Raw genomic sequence first — 20,384 nt, forward strand, 5'->3', positions numbered from 1 at the left:
TGCTCACATCCACACCCACAAGTAGTGCCTCCAACATGATTTCATCAAATTGTTCTCCATTTATCTCATTCTTTTTTTAATTTTCTGATCGCGCAGAGAGGGGGATTCCAGGTAAATGGGGGTGTCAGGTACTACAACATGTACACCCAATTCAACATCAATTGGGATGTACATAGAAAATGTGCTAGGATTTGTGCATGCACACACAAATTCCTGGAAACGGCACGTTTCAGTTGATAATCCCAGCAAGTCTCTGTGCATGAGGCCCATGGAGTGTGTCTCATTTTTGTACCACAGTAAACATTTACTGTATTTGATACTTGGCAGATTTAGACCACTCAAAAGAACCACATTCATAAAGGAAAGGAGCAGTTCACTAAAAAATGAAAATTCTGACATTGCAATCACCCCCATGGTGATGTAAAGTCTTGGGAAATATATTTGTTAAATATTTGTGGAGCTTGAAAGCAAAACAGTGTTGCAGCATTATTCTAAATCATGGAAGGAGAGCATGAGGACTTGTTATGAAATATAAAATAAAAACCTGACACCAAGTAGAAACTGACTCCATGAAGCTGGAGTGACTTAATCATGATAACATTTTGAGCTTAAGTGCCGCAGGGAAGATTTCATCTCAAAAGTAATCGTTTCCTAATCCTATTTCTAATCAGTTTGAGATGTCTTGGCTTTTGCAGACATGTATTATATGCTGAACAAGCCATATTTTTTATTTATGTATGAAGACTTCATCTTCTTACGCAAAATAATTTCCTAAGATAACAGGTTGGACCTGTGCTTTTGTATAGCCTCTATACAAATCTTTTGCCAAACTTTATTAAAATGAATCCTTTCCTTCTGTGTCTATTTTTATACTAATGCTTGTACTAAATTCACCCACAGAGCGGTGTTCTTTGTTTATAACGTCAGGGGAGAGGTGTTTTCATGAGACACATGGCTGCACTTCCAGACTGTACAGTAATAGAGCATAATGTAATACTTTCACCGCAGGTGGAGAATTCCATATCATTCCTTGGTTTCCACCGCATCACTACACAACAACAGGGGTGTGTTTCCATCCTCCATTCCTCCCTTGTCAGCTGCACTCAGCAGGAACACACAGGTGTGTCTAAGAACACAAGCACTGAGACTTTTGTCAGTGAAGGTTTGTTTGAATCAACTACATAGTAGTTGATTCAATTTCCTCCGGGATTAATAAAGTATATCTATCTATCTATCTATCTATCTATCTAGTCCTCCCTCTCTCTGACACTGGTCTTCTGTGTTCACATTTTGGTTACTTTTGTTTGGAATTGTGGCTTCATAGTGCCATACCTCCTCTTTTATGTGTAGCTGTTCGCCACCATTAGTAGAAAATCATTTTAAGGCCCACTAATATTTACAGAAAAGTTTGAGGACTGAAGGGAGCAAACCCATAATCAGAGGTCGGACAGAAATGTCCCACACAGACACCCCAACTGGAGTACCGCACCAAGCCTGACTCTACCATCACATAGCTTCACTGGCTTAGAGTGAAGTCATTCATTCCGTACAAAATCTTCATCCTCAGCGACCGATCCCTCCATGCCTTTAGCCCCAGTGTCCCACTGACTTTACCCCATCTTAGTCCCCAAACCAAAACTTGCCATCCTTGACACCGGACATTTGAACACCAACCCAAGACTCTACAGTGACAGTGAGCTCCAGTATCCGGTCTCTGGAAATTTAAAAAACAAACAGCACATTTAAAATTGTAAAAATGTTCTCAAAAAGATCTTTGATCCCTACATCACCCTCCTGCCAATTACTTTCACTCCATGTTCTTTCCTTATTCTGTAAAATGGCTTTAGTTTCAATTCTATATGTACAAATATGACAATTTTTTCAATCTATATAATAATTGTCCTTCTCCCTCCATCAGTAAATTAGTCAGTGAATGGGTACAGAGGGTAGAGGAGAGTAAATCAAAGGTCAGTCTGGCTTTGACCTACCAGTGTAAGTTAGTTAGTATACACACTTGTCACAAAGGCATAAACAACCTGTGTAATTGAAACAAGGGCCCCGCTAGTTAACTATAAATATGTTATTGTTACTGTTGTTGGTGTCATTACTATTATTGGTATCATTAGTTATTATTCCTCTTTCATTATTGTCTTTAGAGGACACAAATGTGCTGTCCACTAACAATGTCAGTTCTGTTCTGTTTTCATCCGGTCTTCTGTATCTCATCTGACATCTGGTCTCGATGTCAGATTCCACTGTTTAATGTTGTGTTTGTTACGTCATCAATAGTGATCATATGTAACACTATGTAAAATTTGTCCCCAAAGAAAAGCTACATTCAGTTCTTTATTTTACTGTGTTGACACTATATGGAACTTCTACAATCCATATTCATCATGTAAAATCACGTTAGCTGCCATGTTGATCCCGCAGAATAAACTGCTTTGTTGGCCACCTTTCGAAGTCAGCGTTTTTTCTTATTTGTTCAGGGACACAGAAGAATAGCCGACTAAATCTTTTTAACTTTCAGCAAAAATGTAGCATGCTAAATAGTCACTTTGACTCGTGTCAAAGGAGCAAACTGGTGGAATATACCCACAGGTTTGCCAATACTGATGGAAAATCATCACCATCTCAATCACAAGTGGCTGCTGGAACTGAAAAGTCCACCAGTAAAAAAATAAGAAAAAGGAAAAAAATGATGTCAACTTACAAATTTTTTTTCTTAGCTTAATTTAGAGTTAAATAAAGTACTGTGTGTTGTCAGATAATATCTGAATATATTGATACACATGTTTCATTACCAAATATTGTGAAATATTATCAAGAAACAACACTGTTTTTTACCTTTGTTCTTACAGTTTGGAGGTGGGACCATAAACCTACAGACCACGTATACTTTGCATTGTCTAAATATAATTTATGATAGTTTTGAAGTTGTTTGTTTTGACTGGTGCTTATTTACCTTCTAACATGTAGGGGAGTTGTTATAGAACTGCATCATACTTTCCACAATGAATTGGGCACCCTGGAGGACAAGTCTACACAGGAAATACACTCAAGAGGGTACTTTATCACTATGAGTACACAGGGAAGGACACCCTGGAGCACAGTTAATAATCATCTGTCCACTGGGAGGACACCCAGGAGGGCAAGACATCACATTTTGTCAACGTTGGAAGTACACTTAAGAGGGCACCTAATGATTTGTCCTCCAGAAAGACCCTCAGGAGGGCATCCCATTGTGATTTGTCGATCAGAAGGACACCCAGAAGGGCACCTTATTGTGACTTGTTCACTGGAAGGACACCCGTGGGCGATGTTTTTTGAGTTGTCATTCATTCATTCATTCATTCATTCATTCATTCATTCATTCATTCATTCATTCATTCATTCATCCATTCATTTGATCGTTCATTCATACGTTCACTCATTCATCCATTCATTAATTCATTCATTCATTTTTTTGTCATAGTGGGATCTAAGAGAGAATTCCATTTACTCATTTTCTTGTAGATGAGATGATCACAATTCGTCATTTAAGAGTGAAAAGCGCGGTACACCCTGCGCCAGACGCCAGCTCATCATGGGGCCTAAGGAGGAATTGGGTATTTCTGTTACATTCAGGGTAGAATCATGTGGTTGTTTGTTCTTTCGTGGAGTCAACTGGTGTCAACTTCACCTTTGTATGGACACCAAGTAAATGATGCACTGAACCATATACTGCCCGCTTTCCTATTTGTATATATTCATGCTTTAAAAAGGCCCATGGCCATGGAAGTTAGGCTTGACGGTGGTGATATTCAGAACTTCATGTAACACCAATTCATCTTTTAAAAGTGTACCCCATTACATTCTACTTCATAAAAAATGTCAAGGTCATGGTGGATATTTTACGATCTGTATACTGCTGAACGATGCTGTACGATCTGGTATTGTTGTTTATGGACTTAACTTACTAAGCCTGGTATCTTTATTGCTGTTTTATTGCAAAGAGTTCAGTGTGTTGAGTGGTGTAATGCAAAATGCATGAAAATACATATGTAATATCAAGTGCTTCTCCTAGCATGAAGACTTGTAACAAGCCAAGATGCAGATACTTTCCCTGGTAACACTCACCAGCCAGGGATGGGAGTGTGTATTTGTTGATGTTATTTCCTGTGAGGCCTACACAGATAGCAGTCAGCAGCACGGCTAAAACCTGGGGGTGAAGGTGAAGTATTGGGGGCACAAACAATTTGAGTTTCCCATCTGCCGGTTGTGAAACAGAAGTAGAAATCCCCAGTTTTCCCCCTGAAGCATCTGTTGACTTAGATGAAGTAATCCCAGGTGCAGCATCTCTCTCAAGTCAGACCAGGGATGACAACCATCCTCTCAATTTTCTGCCGTTCATTATTCATAATGGTATAGAAGCACATGATGGTTGGTCTAATAGCCCACTATTCACACCACATTGTCTGCTGATGTGCAAACTGTAACATCTCAAAAGAAGCTGAAGAAGATATTTGTCACACAGTCCCTATCAGGAGTGTTTAAGTGGGAAAAATCAGATGTGTTGCATTAAATGAATGAAAATAAATATACAGGTAAGTCAATCTTCAAACTCAATTTGTTCTGAGAGGTTGTTTGTAGCTGACTTGTTCGTAAGTTATTCATTAAATTTCAGTCTATAATTGCCATTTGAGGTCATTTAAATGTCATCACTTCTCTAAATACGAAAGTAGTATTTCCTAAGACTGACCAGAAACAGTAACAGGACAGTAAAACAACACACAAACTATTTCATCTATCTCATTGTCATCAATGTTTCCCGACACAAATGTTCTTGGTGGACACCATTTCACCGAATAACTAATTTTCCACAACATGCCACCAACTTCACGGGAAGGAAATGACATCACAGATGAATCAGGATGTTAAGCAAGAAGAAACAGTGGCTTTCCTGGTCAATATGAGGTTGTGTTTCCTGTCGGGCAGACAAACTTGGTCAGGGCTTAACACCATCAAACTTTGGCGGTGCATGTCATAGAACAGAAACCTGATGCATTTGTAGAAGTTTTTTGTTTTTTTTTCACTCTGTGAGATTCATTTTCAGTAAAATATAAAAATCCCAGTACCAGATAAACAACAGGACTGCTGTGATGCACAGAAAGCTAATGTGACTTTAAGGGCTGAACTCACAGCAGGGCGCCAACCTATTTTATCCAAGATGACTTTACAACACTTTGATTTATCTGCTTATTTTCAAATTGTGATTTTATGGTTGGTTGAAGATATTTTTTTCTCATTAAATTTATGTATATATATACAGTATATATACGTATATATACACAGTATATATCATTATGTAATTGCTCTATATGTATCTCCCTCTCTGAATCCCTTTCAGTTGACTGGAACCAATCAGAAAAGAGTCATTATGGCCACATGACTGCATCTGATGACCACTTTGTTATTTCTCCTTTCATTATATCCTTTATGGTATGGTCTCCTGTTACTGCCCCCCACATCTCCTGTTATTTCTGCATCTCTTATACAGAGGTAACAGATTTTACCCCAGCTGTTTTGAGGCAGTTTAACAAAAGAAGAAAATACTACTGTTTCTTTGGAGAAGAGGATTTTTAAGGTTTCCTCAATGAACTATACTATATTATACTGGTGATTAATGCTGTGCCGTTGACCTGGTGTTCTGGTATTGATACGCAGTGGCCGGCAGGGGAAAACACTTTATCTGGTGTACCCTCTCTCTGTATTTATTGGTTACCATATTACAGACAGCCTTCTTTCTGGAGGTGAATAAACTGATTAAACAGGAGCCTTTAAGTGTCGTCTGGAAACACGTACGTTGTGTTGACTTATGCGATGCATTGTCCCAATGTGACACATGTTGGGGTTAAATTACTTTACATTAGGTTAGGGTTTTTGTTTTTTTTATCAACACATTATGATTTAAAAAAAACTTTGTCATTATTGCCATTGTTTTTTAATACATCTGGGTCACATTGCAACAAAAGAGCTAAATTACAAAACGAATTTGATTCGTTTCTACAGTAAATAAAATAAAATATTTCTTGAAAGCCAGACAGAAAAAATAACTGCGCTGAATAAAATATATATCCTCACCTTATTACTACTTCATTTTTATTCACAAATGTGTAATTTTTGATTTACAGTATTTTCCACACTATAAGGCGCACTGGACTATAAGGCACACCCTCAATAATGTGTTTTTTTTATAATTTATTTCACATATAAGGTGCACCGGATTATAAGGCGCACACAATAAAAAATAAATACAATTTATTTGATAAACTGCAGCGGCTGTAGTTGCACAATCCGTCCACTAGATAGAGCCGCGCTGCTCAGGCAGTCATGATTGCATTCCTGACTTCCTGACTACCTTTGAATGGCCCCTGTTGTTCTGTCAATAAGCCATTCTGAGCCTCATCAAGGAAACCTGATCACTTGATCACTTTGCCATCTTAGAAAGAAGTCAACACGCATATTAAAAAACCTGACATTAAAAACTGGTTAAATTTATTACGAGTGCAGTCAGTGCGAACAGAGCGGATTATTTCCTGATCTGAAGTTCGAAGCAGATATTTAAGCTCCGACGTTCGTCTTCGTTTATTAATTAAATATTGTTTCGATCGATCGGTAGTCCAGACGGAGGTCAGGTGCAGCTATTTGCTGCTGTGTGTCCTAAACAATTTTTTAACTAGTTTTTTATGTCAGGCTGCTAATTTACTGTCAAATGTGACGCTGTTTTACTCCTAGAACTGACTTTAACGTCGGTGTCTCACCGCCGTGAATCTCACAGCACGTCGCTGCAGACAGAATACACAAGCCTGAATGCGCCCCTCCGCCCCCCGCCCAGAGCTATCAACTACATTTGTAAATTAATTGCAGCAAGCCCGTTGGCACCTTTGTCTAGCAGTGACTCTGCTCTTGAAATTTCAGAAAAGGCTGGAAGTTCATCTTTGAGGGTCTTTCATTCACCTTTATGCTAGTTTCTCCGTGTGTTTCCACAGACTAATAGAATGGACCGTCACTAGATTCCAGCACAATGGCATTTTTAAGGCCAATTCAGTTTAAAGTGGGTTATTTCCGACGCCAAATAGTTAGGAAATACTGAGATCAGTCAGTCAAACTTTATCAATAGAATTGTTGAAAGTTCCTTATGTTTTGCTGTAATCACTGGTGCTCCTACAGTCTACTCTACCGTCTGAGAGCAGCTCAGTCAGAGCCGGGACTTCGGTGACGCCCCTTGACTACCGTTGTTAGGGGGCGTGGGCCCGAGTGCCTTGTGAGGGGGCTCCTCTGGTGGCGGAGTGAGGCATGACTGGCGGCCAGACTGCCGGCTTTTTTTCAGCAATCATGTTTTTAACCAATATTAATATGAATATTAATCCATATATAAGACGCACCGGATTATAAGGCGCACTACGGGTTTATGAGAACATTTTAGGCTTTTAGGTGCGCCTTATAGTGCGGAAAATACAGTAAATGTGTCTCCTTGTCATTTCAAACAATGCTTATGTGAATTGTAACCTTCCCGCGTCTCTGTCTCATTCGTACTTCTTTATCTTTCATTCTCTCTCATTTCTCCCACTTGACTCTGGCGTTAATTTCCTTGTTGCTTCAGTTGGCTGGTGATTGAACACCACCGGGTGTTCAGAGCAAATTTCACACGTGGTTGAGACCGGGTAACCAACTGTAAAATCCCTCTTCAATTCTCACCTCCACTCCTCAGCCCATCTCCTTCCCCTCATCTTATTCCTGTCCTTTATGCACTCACAGCTCCTTATTTCCTTCCTGTTTTTGTTCTTCAGCATCACTTCATTTTATCAATATTGGTAAATATACTGTATATAAAAGCTTGACCCTTGGTGGACCTGTGAATGTGAAAACCACTGCATTTTTCTGCCTGTGTTGAAAGCACATCTTCTATCTAGATCCTTTCATAACATTTCCCTACAAAGTGCATTCACACACTCACATATATTAGTTTTCTTCCTCTGAACTGTTTCATCATCATCTGCTGCTGTGTTGTCAACGGTTTTGTCCTACATTCACTCATTGATTCCTGTAGTTCTGAACTGAGTTGCTTGTGTTTGTAAATCCTCCATTTCCTGCTGTTTCCACTCATTTCTGTTGCTGCTCTAATCCAAACAGATCTACAGTTTTATTGTATTTATTTTATACTTTTTTCAATTCCTGCTCTCTAATTCTTTGCCTTCCTCTCTGTTCTCTCTCTCTCTGTGATTTAACCTGTCGTCGATAGCAAGCCTCCAACTGTTGCCACTTTTTTACTCTCCTCCCTATCTCTGAATTCATTTTTATGTCTTCTCAATAAGATATATCCATATCATCTTTGTCCTTCATACTTACTCATCTCCTGTCTCCACTGCTCCTCTCATCCTCTTCCCACCCTCATAACCTCCTTTCTCATGTTCTCTTCCTCTTCATTTTTCCTCCCTCAATTCCCTAACTTTGCTCCCAATTTCAACTTGCTCTCTTTCCTTGACCCAATCATTTCACCTTCTCCCTCATCCTTCACTTCATCTTTCCTAATTTCACCTCCTGGCTGGAGTAGGTGCGCTGCAGCGGCGTAACAAATCACCGCTGAATCCGCTCCGTCTGCCTCGCTGGTCTAATGAGCTGAGATCAGCCACGGCAGCCTGCAGCCACTCTGCTGCCATTCCACTGACACCCAATGACAGCTATTAAAGTGGCATGTGGGTGGGTGTGGGTGTTTATGGACTGGGGGTATGTGTAACAGATCAGTTCATTTGTGTACACAATTAGAATTTAAAGATTCTTGTTACAAAAACACAAAACAGATATACTGTAGATATTCAGACACGAAAGCATCAAAACCAAATAATAATTATACAATTTATATATATACACACACACACACACACACACACACACACACACACACACACACACACACACACACATATATATATAAATAAATAAATTAAATCAATGTGAGGCTCAAGGAAGCAAAACCATGGATTCACAACTTCTCCAAAGGCTTTATTTTTTTTAATGAAGATTTGTTGCATAAGCCTGAAAGGTCACAGTTCATCAGTAGCCTTTAGCCAGGACTGAACTTCTGATATTTGAAGTGTAAACACAGCTGCACTCACGTGTATTTCCAGTCAGAGCTGACTCACCGCTCAGTGACAAGCAGGCAGATTCTGCATGGAGTTCATTATATGTTCAGAAACACAAGTCATATGTGGAGATGTGATGGCAGCCCTTCAGAGGGACTCTACATGTCACTGATTTGTCACATTCTAATCAAGTAGACCTAAAACACCATTCATGCTTTGTTGAACATACAGTAAGTCATGCAACAACTTTGAGTGACAAAATATGAAGGAAATATTAGTGAATTGGAAAATAAATTGAATGTGAATTATCATACATACTTAAAGAAAATAATAATACACATAAAAAATAAAAAAATCAATGACCTTACTAGGTAGCTCTATTGCTGACGTGATGTTTGTCATGCATTTGTTTGAGACTGCAACATGCATGCAAAAAACACACATGAACTCAACTTTAGTTAATCAAAAGATTATGTCTAATATTAACGGGGAACCCACACACCACCGAGTAACTTCACTTATTTTAATTATTCTAGTTTGCAACCTTAACCTTCTGGCTGGTGAGCATAACAGGGTGTTACCGCTTTATTTATGGTACAGTGGGCAAAGAAGAAGAAAAAATATCAGATTATCTATTAAAAATATTGACAATGTAAAATATTTTTAGGAGTCAGCATTTTTTTTTTTTTTTTAAGATTTTGAAATTTTGCAGCACAAGGTTTTTTCTTTCTTGGAGTCATTATTGAAGAACAGTGGAATGTCATCACAAAGGGGTTATGTCAAGACTGGCTGGCACACAGACACACACACGCACACGCACACACGCACACGCACTCGCACTCATACACACACACACTGTACCCAGACCTTATATATTGAGTACATACTCTTTATAAATATCATCATTTTGAAGAACTGCTACGTTCAAAAAGCAGAGTCACCTCACCATAGTAACTTGATGTATTGAATATTGGCTTTCATATAGTAGAGTCAGCATGTGGAGGCAGCCAGTAGGTGTAGTTATTATCTGGGAGGGCAGTCAGGGGAAAACTAAGGACCAATCATTTCATCCTGGCTTGTCACCACACAGAACGTAGTGTTATTTTAAAGAGAGGCCAACAGAGGGATGGAACAGATAGCGAGACGGGGGGAGCAGAAGGGCTCACGAGAGACTTATGGCTTAGTCAGTCACCCAGCTAAACACTCCATCAGCCTGCGCTTTACTCAGTCTCATCCATATCCTCCTTCTATTCCCTATCATCTGTCCATCCATCTCTCCATCCACTGCCATTGTGCAATAAATCCTCACAACATCACAGCATTTTACTCATCCCTCCATCCCTTTGTCCTATTCTGAGCATTTCATCTCACCTCTGTCTGTGAGTGACACACACACACACACACACACACACACACACACACACACACACACACACACACACACACACACACACACACACGGCTTGTGGAGGGGATTTATTGAAGAGGTGCTTATGACTATTTGAGGGATGTGCTAAGCTTGCAGGTTCACCCAGCTCCAACCTCTTTCTGGTCTGAGAGAACCAGTAGGCCTGAGAATGAGATGGTGACAAAGTGACAGAGAAGGATGGACCATCAGTAGAGACGTGGAGAGGGGATCTCCAATCAAGACCACTACAGATACATTCACATGACAGTAATTACATGGGTTGAGATGACTGTTGAGCTGAATGTAGTGTTTGGTATGAATAGTGGACATTTAATGAGCTCATTGGAGTCCATGTGTCAATATTCCAGATGAAGGGGAGTACTGTATATACATGACAGACAGCACAAAGATACTGATCATGATAGCACAAGAACTAAGTAATGGAGGCCAGAGCAATAGAGGTCCCAAGGTGCAGTCTGTGTAAAGAAGCCCCAGAGACAGTCCAGCATGTGGTAGCAGGGTGTAAGATGCTAGCGGGGTCAGCATACATGGAGAGGCACCATCAAGGAGCTGTGATAGTGTACAGGAACATCTGTACCCAGTATGGACTAGAACACATATGTCTAAGTCAAGGCCCGGGGGCTAGATCCGGCCCTCAAGTGAATTATCTATGGCCCCCTGGGTAATATTTAATTACCATTACAACCAGCCCACAGACCACAGCCACTGGTGTTTTATACGTACTAACACTATATTCCCCACAATGCAACGGTAGCCTGAAAAGTCACTGCAGCAAGCAACACTTCCTTCTGGCAGATTCATCAGTTGTTACATCCCACTTCAAAGCGGTGATGTATCGCTGTCAGTGTTCGTTTGTCCGTCAATTGGAATGTCCACCAAACATCTTTGCAACCGTTGAAGATAGAAATATGAAACAAAAAGCACATGACCTTGAGTTGATGACCTTGAAAAAACTAGTTGTCACTGTTTCCATTCCTTTATCAAAGTCATACATTGCCAGTAACTCTCTACAGCACGACGGCGAATAGCCGCCACCAGCTATCAATTATTGTAAGTGGACTGCAACAAATATAAAAATTAAAATGTATAACATTTATGTTGCATGTCCTGACCCACTTCCACTATGTTTCGGGAAATTTGACATACATTTTATGTGGAAAGTTAATATCTCCGTCAGAAAAAAAAAAAAAATTAAAAAATATTTTTTCACACTGTTAAAACCAAACATTCTAGAAACAACTTGCCAATTCGCCAAGCAAGGAAACACAAATGATTGATTGTATTGCCCTTACTGTAAAATAATAATTTTTGAGTTTGTTATGGAGACATAAATCTTCATTTTCATATTTTAACAATCTTTGTTCATGAGGAACACATTTGTAAAGATCCCACCCGCCCATAGACTCTTCAACAATGAGGTTCTTCTGGAAATCAGCCCCTGAGGAAGATAAGAACCAAATTTGTAAGAAATCATTACAGATTTTTTTTAAAAACATCACCAATGTTATTGTTCACTCTCCTCCATAAAAGTGGATGCAGAAAATAAGATATTGATTTTTAATTTTTTTTTTATTTTGTGGTTTTGCAATTTTCTCAGGTTTTATTTGTGCTCCGATTGTTGTCGCCTTTATATGTATTTAATGTACTTTATGCCTAATTTAAGATAAGAACTACAACACAAACACACAAAGAGAGGACTGTCTCAGAACAGTCACATGAGTCAAAAAGGAAACTAACTAAATACAATAATCTGATGGAGCATACTTTTTTTTAATCAAACATTATTTTTCTTAGATTTCCCTTTCGGACGTCATAGGTAACACACACCCCAAAAATAAAGACTGTACACCCCAGCAGGGTGACTGGGGTGAAAACTGACAGATCGTCTCAGCTCCTCCGCTGGTATTTTTACTTTGTGTTAGAATTGTGATGATCGGGGAATAAATCAGCTTTTTTTGTGCTACGCCTCGTCGTTCCATCGTCTTTTATGATCTAAACACGGACACTTTGATCGTCCCAATCCAACACTATCGATTTGAAACAGCGGAATTAAGAATCCATACCGTCAGCTACAGGGGAACAAAAAACTTGGACGATTTCCTAGTCGGAGGATTTTCTGGGGGGACAACAACCGGAAGTCAACAAGCGGAAGTCAACAAATCTTTTTTAGTAACGTTAGCTTGACGTTCCTGAAATCAGCGAAGGACGGGATCGTATTAGTTTGTGTTGTAATTAGTTCCATTCACAAAATGTCGTCATTCGATTCTTGGAAGGATTTTGTTAAAAATCGTCTAACAGCTCCCGAAGAAGATATTTTGGGATATTTTCAAAAAGCTGTCGTCAAGAAGGAGGAACAGATAAGTGGTCAGCGCAGACTGACGGGTCTCTGCCCTAGAGCCCAACTGAAGTTACACAGGATAGGTAAACCATACGTCGTTTTAATGAATGGAACGGGAGATCTGACGATTACTCAGGTTTATATCTGAACACATGGTTTCTCACTTCCTCGCATGTCTGCGTTTGTGTCACCAGAGCACCATTGTTGAAGCCATTTCTATGGAAACCATAGTTCATAGTTTAAGAATGATTAAGACTGATGTGTTGTTTTTGTCCCTGTCCGTGTGCTCGTCCACCAAACATCTTCACAACCTCTGCAGATAGAAAGATGAAACAAAAACCACATTACTCTGGCAGCAAAGGGGATGAAGATGAGATGATGAGCTTAACCTTGAGAAAACTAGGTCAAGGTCAAATTCTAACCTTTGCACATGTTTTGCACATATCTCAGGAACAGGATAAGATAGAAAGAAGAAACAAAAAGCATTGTATTCAGGGAGGCGAGGGGATGAAAAGTAGATCACAACCTTGACCTTGAAAAACTAGGTCAAGGTCAAATTTTCACTTTTATGGTGCACATTCGTGTATCAATGCTCGCGATTTTAACTCATCACCGATCTTTGGAAGGCAGTCATGTGACACCGTACGCGCATTCTATTGGCTGACGGCATCCGGAAGTGCGCTACTTTCCGTGAGTCTCGGACTTTCATGAGACACAAAAGTGCTTTAAACAGTCTGTCAGAGTGTGAGAAGAGGTAATGCATATACAGTAGAAGGTGGTTTAATATCAGTATGGGCAGGGTAAATAAGATAAATAATAAGATAAATTGTCGCTCTATTGTGTAATTCGTTAGTTGCGTGTGGTTCCTGGAACGCATTAACCGCGAGGAACACACTGTATACCTTTTTAGGTACACATCTCCGAAACCTGATGAGATATAATCACTAAACAAAAAGCAACATTTTCAGGAAGCCAGAGGCGCAAAAATGTGTACGTCAGGGTAAAATGTTGAATTCAGGGGTGTCGCGGGATGTTGCAGTCTCTGACTGCCTTGTTAGGATTGTTTAAATTCAATTGTTTTCTAGAGTTGGGAAATTCTGTGTTGAATTTGCATTGTTGAGATTGTAATAGTCAACCAGTGATGTTTTGGATGCTGTTTTATTTGACTGATTGCAAGCTCTTCAGTAAATGGTGGTAAAAAAGGATTTTGGATTGAAGACTTTTATTTCTGACTTTCTGTGTTGAGAGCATCACAGAAAGTGTTGCTCTCAACAACACTTAGTAAGACTGCTGGCTGCCGCAGTCTTGGTAACCTGGTAAGACTGATACTCCTTTTGTTGTCCCTCCAGATTGCCCAAAGCATCATGTCTGTAAGGAAGAGGAAGTGGAGGTTCCTGCTGACCAGCAGCTCTGGAACCAGGAGGTGAAGTCCAGTATAAAGCAAGAAGACCCAGAGGTTCTACACTTGAAAGAGGAACCAGAGGTTCTACACTTGAAAGAGGAACCAGAAGAACTCCACATCCGTCAGGAGGGAGAGCAGCTTGTACTGAAGCAGGAGACTGATGACATTTTGTTGACTTCCACTTCTAAGGAAAATGACCACAATGAAGATCGGACTCTGAACATCAAAGCTGAAGATGGTGCAGCACAGACAGAGTCTGTTGTTAACCTGCCGGTCATCAGCTCTGTGGTGGGAGCAGCAAACATTGACCTGCTGATCTGTAACAGCTCTCATGTGTCCGTTAGCCGTGATGAGAGAGGAGAAACAAGCAAAAAAAATGTTGAGATTGAATCTCAGTTTCAATCCCAGAGAACAAGTAACACCAGTAATAAACCATATGTTTGTACAATATGTAAGAAGAGTTTATCAACGTGGTATAGCTTCACTGGCCATATGAAAATTCATACAGGGGAGATGCCTTACAGTTGTGAAACATGTAGGAAACATTTCAGATGGAAAACAAACTTGACTTTGCACATGAAAATCCACACAGGTGAGGAGCCTTATGGTTGTGAAACATGCGGCAAACATTTCAGATGGAAAAGAAGCTTGATTACGCACAAGACAATCCACACGGGGGAGAAGTGTTATGGTTGTGAAACATGTGGCAAACATTTCAGATGGAAAACAAGCCTGAATGCGCACATGAAAATCCACACAGGGGAGAAGCCCTATGGTTGCAAAACATGTGGCAAACGTTTCAGACTGAACGACCTCTTGACTATCCACATGATAGTACACACTGGGGAGAAGCCTCACATTTGTACAACATGTGGGCAAGATTTCTCAAAGAAATCAAGCTTGGTTCGGCACATGAAAATCCACACAAGGGAGGAGCCTTACAGTTGTCAAACATGTGGGAAAGATTTCTCAACAAAATCGAGCTTGTTTCGGCACATGAAAATCCACACAGAGGAGGAGCCTTACAGTTGTAAAACCTGTGGGAAAGACTTCAAACATAAAATCACCTTGACTAAACACATGAGACTCCACACAGGTGAGAAGCCGTATGGTCATGGAACGTAGCAAAAGTTATAGAAGGAAAGCAGGCTTGAATACCTACATGAAAACCGATACAGAGTGATCAATAATGATCAAGCGCCTTACAGCGCTTATGTCAAAGTCAAGGCCCGGGGGCCGGATCTGGCCCTCGTGTGAATTATCTACGGCCCCCTGGATTATATTTAATTACTATTAGAACCAACCTGCAGGCCAAAGCTGCTGGTGATTAGCTGCTGGTGTTATGCACGTACCAACAGTACATTCCCCACAATGCAACGGTAGCCTGCAAAGTCACTGCAGCAAGTGGACCTCGGCTTCATTATTCATCAACAGTTAGAGCAATGGTCAACTTCAGCTACCCCCCTCCTCAAAAATGGCTAAACGAAAGGTGTATGCTGAGAACGGGAGGTTTCACGCCAGGTGCGAGTCAGAGGACATGTTCACAGAGGTAAAAGACAAACCTGTGTGTCTTTGTGTGGAGAAAGATTGGCTTTAATGAAAGCATATAACTTATGAAGGCACCATCAAATGTCTCAGAAACACAGCCAAAGACGTGATTGTTCTTTGAAAGTTTATTTTTGTCTGTTGAAAAATGTTTTTGCTTGAAAGCCATAAGAAACTATTGCTTTATTAATTGAATAATAGATGGTATACATAGATAATATACATTCTTGGTTCAGTAGGCTGTGAAATCATTTCAATATGTTTTAATAAACATTGAATCAGTCCGGTCCTCGGTTTGAAGCAAATTTGTTTTTTTGGCCCTCTGTTTGATTTTGACATCCCTGGACTAGAAGCACCCAAATCCCAATGGGACATACCACCAAAGGTGGTTGAGAACGACAAGGCTAAGATCCTGTGGGACTTCAGCTTCCAGACCAACAAACAGCTACTGGCTAACAAACCGGACATTGTGGTGATGGACAAAGAGCAGAAGAGAGCAGTGGTGATAGATGTGGAGATTCCAGCTGACGCCAACATCGAGAAGTACCAAGGGTTGAAAGAACAGCTGGGACAGATGTGGAAGGTCAAGGTTAATGTGGTCCCCGTGGTAGTAGGAGCACTAGGGGCAGTGACCCCCAAACTGGAAGAGTGGCTCCAGGAGATTCCTGGAACAACATCTGAAGCCTCAGTCCAGAAGAGCGCAGTCCTAGGAACAGCTAAGATACTGACAGAACCCTCAGACTCCCAGGCCTCTGGTAGAGGACCCGAGCTTGAGGATAACACACAGATACCACCCCACAAGGGTGAGAGGGACATTTTTTAAATAAATATAAATATAATGTTCTTCTTACCCTTGTAGGATGGTATCTCTGTGGAATTTTAAAATCTTATGTGGAACTTTAAAGTCCGATCATCGTGTGTAACATATTTAACTTCAGGGTTTATCTATCGCCCACTGAGACATGGACAAACACGCATACACATACACACACGACACACACACACACTGCATGATACTGGAGTCATCTACCCTCAGCAGACACTTCACTCATTAGGACTTGAGTCAAAGTGAGTATTTTCTCAGTAGAGGTGCAGGCAGCAGCTCTGCAGCACCATGGAACACAACACACACCCACGCTGAATAATAATCCTTATAATTTAGGATATGGAGTTTCCCCCTTTTGCGCTGCCCTCCTGATGTGGAACTTTAAAATCTGACCATAGCATCTTTGGACTGATATCATTTTAGACACATTATTGACTGCTGATAGCAAGAAAATGGTTATCCCTCAGTCAGTTGATGCATTGTCAGATCTTTGGATACATACATTTGTGTTTTAGGACAGCTCAGACGGAATCAACTGAATGAATAACAAGCGGTCTGTGCCACAAAACACCCAACAGAGATTGTCTAAACAAAGAAAGACCTGGAATGAGTTTTATGCTGACGTCCACCTCAGGAACACCTCAGCTGTATTACAGAAGCAGTCATGATTATCTCTAGGATAAAGTCCAATGTACTAACAATCATACTAGAACTACTACTAAAAATAATATTTATACTTTCACAGATATAGCAACCTTACAAAAAATAACATGGTGAGAACAATTGCACAAAGAAAAATAAATGATTATATTCCTAAATAATAACAGTGTAAAGATAAACTGGAAAGAAAAAAGGGTTTAAGTAGCAAACACACCTTCAAGGCTGATCAATCAGTAACCCACACATCTTTAAGGCTAATCAATCAGTAACCCACACATATTTAAGGTTGATCAGTCTTACACTTAACTTCAAAAATTATCTGGATCTGTTTCATAATAATGAATTATGATACCCTGGATATAAAGACCACACAATCCTACTGTCATTTGTCAGTGGTAACACAGCTAAAGGGAGATCACAACCTACACAGGCATATTGTCATCCAGCTGATGTGGATTATTTTTTTGCTCTGCATCACCCCCATAAAATTCAGCACCAAAAATATGTGTAATGTCTAACATCTTATTTTGAATAATGCCTTGTCTCATAATGCTAATTGAAGCTGTAAAAGGTTTAATCCTGGATCCACTCTGTCTTATTCTGGAACAAAGCTTAATGGGTTCTCTCTTGGTCCATCAACCAGGGTTCGTCAAGTATCTTTTTTTTTCCTGCTAAGAAACAAATAAAGCTCACAACGAATAAAATGGAAGACACTGCATACCTTCACCAACTCTGCTAATATATTATAAATCCGGATCACCTCACTGTATGTGCATTTCCAATCTGTTGACAAACTCTTTTAGATATTGTGCCTGCAGATAAACAGATGGAAAGAAAGTACTCAACATAACAGCTGATTCTGGCTGTTGTTGGTTGATTTACTTACAAAACTGTTGGAAAGTTCCTGGAAGTGTTTTGTTCCTTAAATTATAAGGAGCAAAAGTTTACCCAAATTTATCTGAATTCTAAATGACCATGTGAATCACGAGTGATTTTTAAGCAATAGATAAAGGAACTATATGTATGTATTTTAATATATTTTTTATTCTTATTTATTGTACAGAAAATTTATATTATGCACTTTTAACAGTTTACTAGTGATTTTAAGAGTCAAGTATTTGTGGCAGAAAGACGTTGATTTTTTTTTTTAAATAGACGTATAATTGAGAACGACGTCAACTGTGCCTGTATTTTATTATATTATGTATTTATCATATTTGGAGTAGTAGTAGCATTTAAATGGCCTCAAATGACAATTATAGATGGAAATTTAATTAATAATGACTTTGAAACTTACAAACAACCTCTCGAAACAAATGTGTTAGTATGTTGAGGACTACCTGTATACAGCCTGTTTGCAGGCTGATAGCTGTCTATTATGTGTTGATCTGAAACCTCCTGCTCATGGAGGATGGCTCACAGTTGTTCAGGCTGCTGACCGGGGAATGTAGCCTGCGTTCTGGCCTGTCAGTCTGAATCAGTGTGCCCTCTGCCAGTTTAACTCCAGCACTGAGCCCAGAGCGCTTCACACACACACACACACACACACACACACACACACACACACACACACACACACACACACACACACACACACACACACACACACACACACACACACACACACACACACACACACACACACACACACACACACACACACACACACACACACACACACACACACACACTAGCCTGGGCAGCAGTAAGGTATACGAGCACTGAGAGGATGTCTCCTGTAGCCTCCTGATTCTGCTCATCATCCTCTCCTCACATCCTCCATCTTTTCTGTCGTCACAGCAGAAACATTTACACATTTTCACTCCACTCTGCTGAGATCAAAAATTAATAATCAAAATAGGACACCAAAATTAAAATTCTGAGCTTATATAACACACACAAACACACACACACACACACACACACACACACACACACACACACACACACATGCAACTGCTTTAAAATGTGGCTGTTGCATGAACGGGAGCTGCCTGTTAACCACACACAAAGTATGAGTACATTAGGCACCCATTTGCCTGCACCACATGCAGTTCAGTCATCTCGCCTGAGAAGAATCAATGCTTGGATATTGTCTCTCAGCCAGTCGGTGGGCGTCCATACTAAGCAGGCTGAAACCACCACTGACTGGATAAAGTGAAAGCGACTTGTTCTATCTGTGTAGGTGGAGGAAGAGCTGAGCTGAGCTTTCTCCGCTTGGTTCACCTGGGAGACATTTTGTGCCTGGTTGCCGGGGGGGGGGGGGGGGGGTCAATGGGAAAGCGGCGGGCTGGCATGAAACCGGTTTTCTTCGCCACTACAATGGCTCAGCGCGAGACGGATCCCTTCAGGACAGAGGCACAGGAAAAGGTACACGAAACCGTCTCCTCAAAGCTAGCACACACATTTACTATCCACACAACCCAACTAAAAATACACTCATTTATACATCCAAGTGTAAGCGACCCAGGCAGATTAGATCATTAGATCCCAGTCTCACTCCTCTGTATCCGATTCATTTATTTTCATCTCTGAATCACTCAAATTGTCTTCCCCACCTGTGAAACACCCCATGAGAGTTCAAGTCTGCTTCAAAGACATAATTAGCCAGTTAGTTTGAGGTACAAACTGAGAAGATGTCTCCCTGGGGTGCCGCATGGAGCCTAAAGAGGCTCACAGCTGCATTGGTAATGGGTCGGCCGCTGCTGGGGCCTAATGGTCTGGATTTTGTTTTCATGACTTTTTGATGCTGTTTTATATAACTTGAGCTTCAAGGTGTGAAGTCTAAATTGCCTCTCTGAGGACTTTGAAGTCATATCTTATGGAGAGCCAAGGCTTTCCCTTTTGAGTTAGTGAGGTTTGTATGCTATATTGCAAATTGGCTAGCAGACATCAAAACACATTAGAGTTTAACTTTATGGCCTCTCCAGTGGTGTGTTGCTTGTTCAACAAGAAATATGGGTTTGGCCTATTAAAAATGGTGAAATATTGTTTTTTTGTGTTAATCAGTTGGATTTTAATGCAGCTGTAGTTAAGATCAATCCTCTCAAGAACCATAA

The 20,384-nt window shown here is 40.3% G+C and overlaps 1 protein-coding gene across 1 annotated transcript; it reads left to right on the plus strand.

The window, feature by feature from the left end:
* The first annotated feature begins 12,719 nt into the window (after positions 1-12,719).
* LOC137598919 (gastrula zinc finger protein XlCGF57.1-like) lies at positions 12,720-18,110 on the plus strand. Its single transcript, XM_068319489.1, has 2 exons — positions 12,720-12,975; positions 14,242-18,110. Exons 1-2 carry the CDS (start codon positions 12,804-12,806, stop codon positions 15,417-15,419), a joined length of 1,350 nt encoding a protein of 449 aa, XP_068175590.1. The 5' UTR covers positions 12,720-12,803; the 3' UTR covers positions 15,420-18,110.
* The last annotated feature ends 2,274 nt before the right edge of the window (positions 18,111-20,384 follow it).

Source organism: Antennarius striatus, chromosome 7 (assembly GCF_040054535.1).
Source record: "Antennarius striatus isolate MH-2024 chromosome 7, ASM4005453v1, whole genome shotgun sequence".
NCBI lineage: Eukaryota > Metazoa > Chordata > Actinopteri > Lophiiformes > Antennariidae > Antennarius > Antennarius striatus.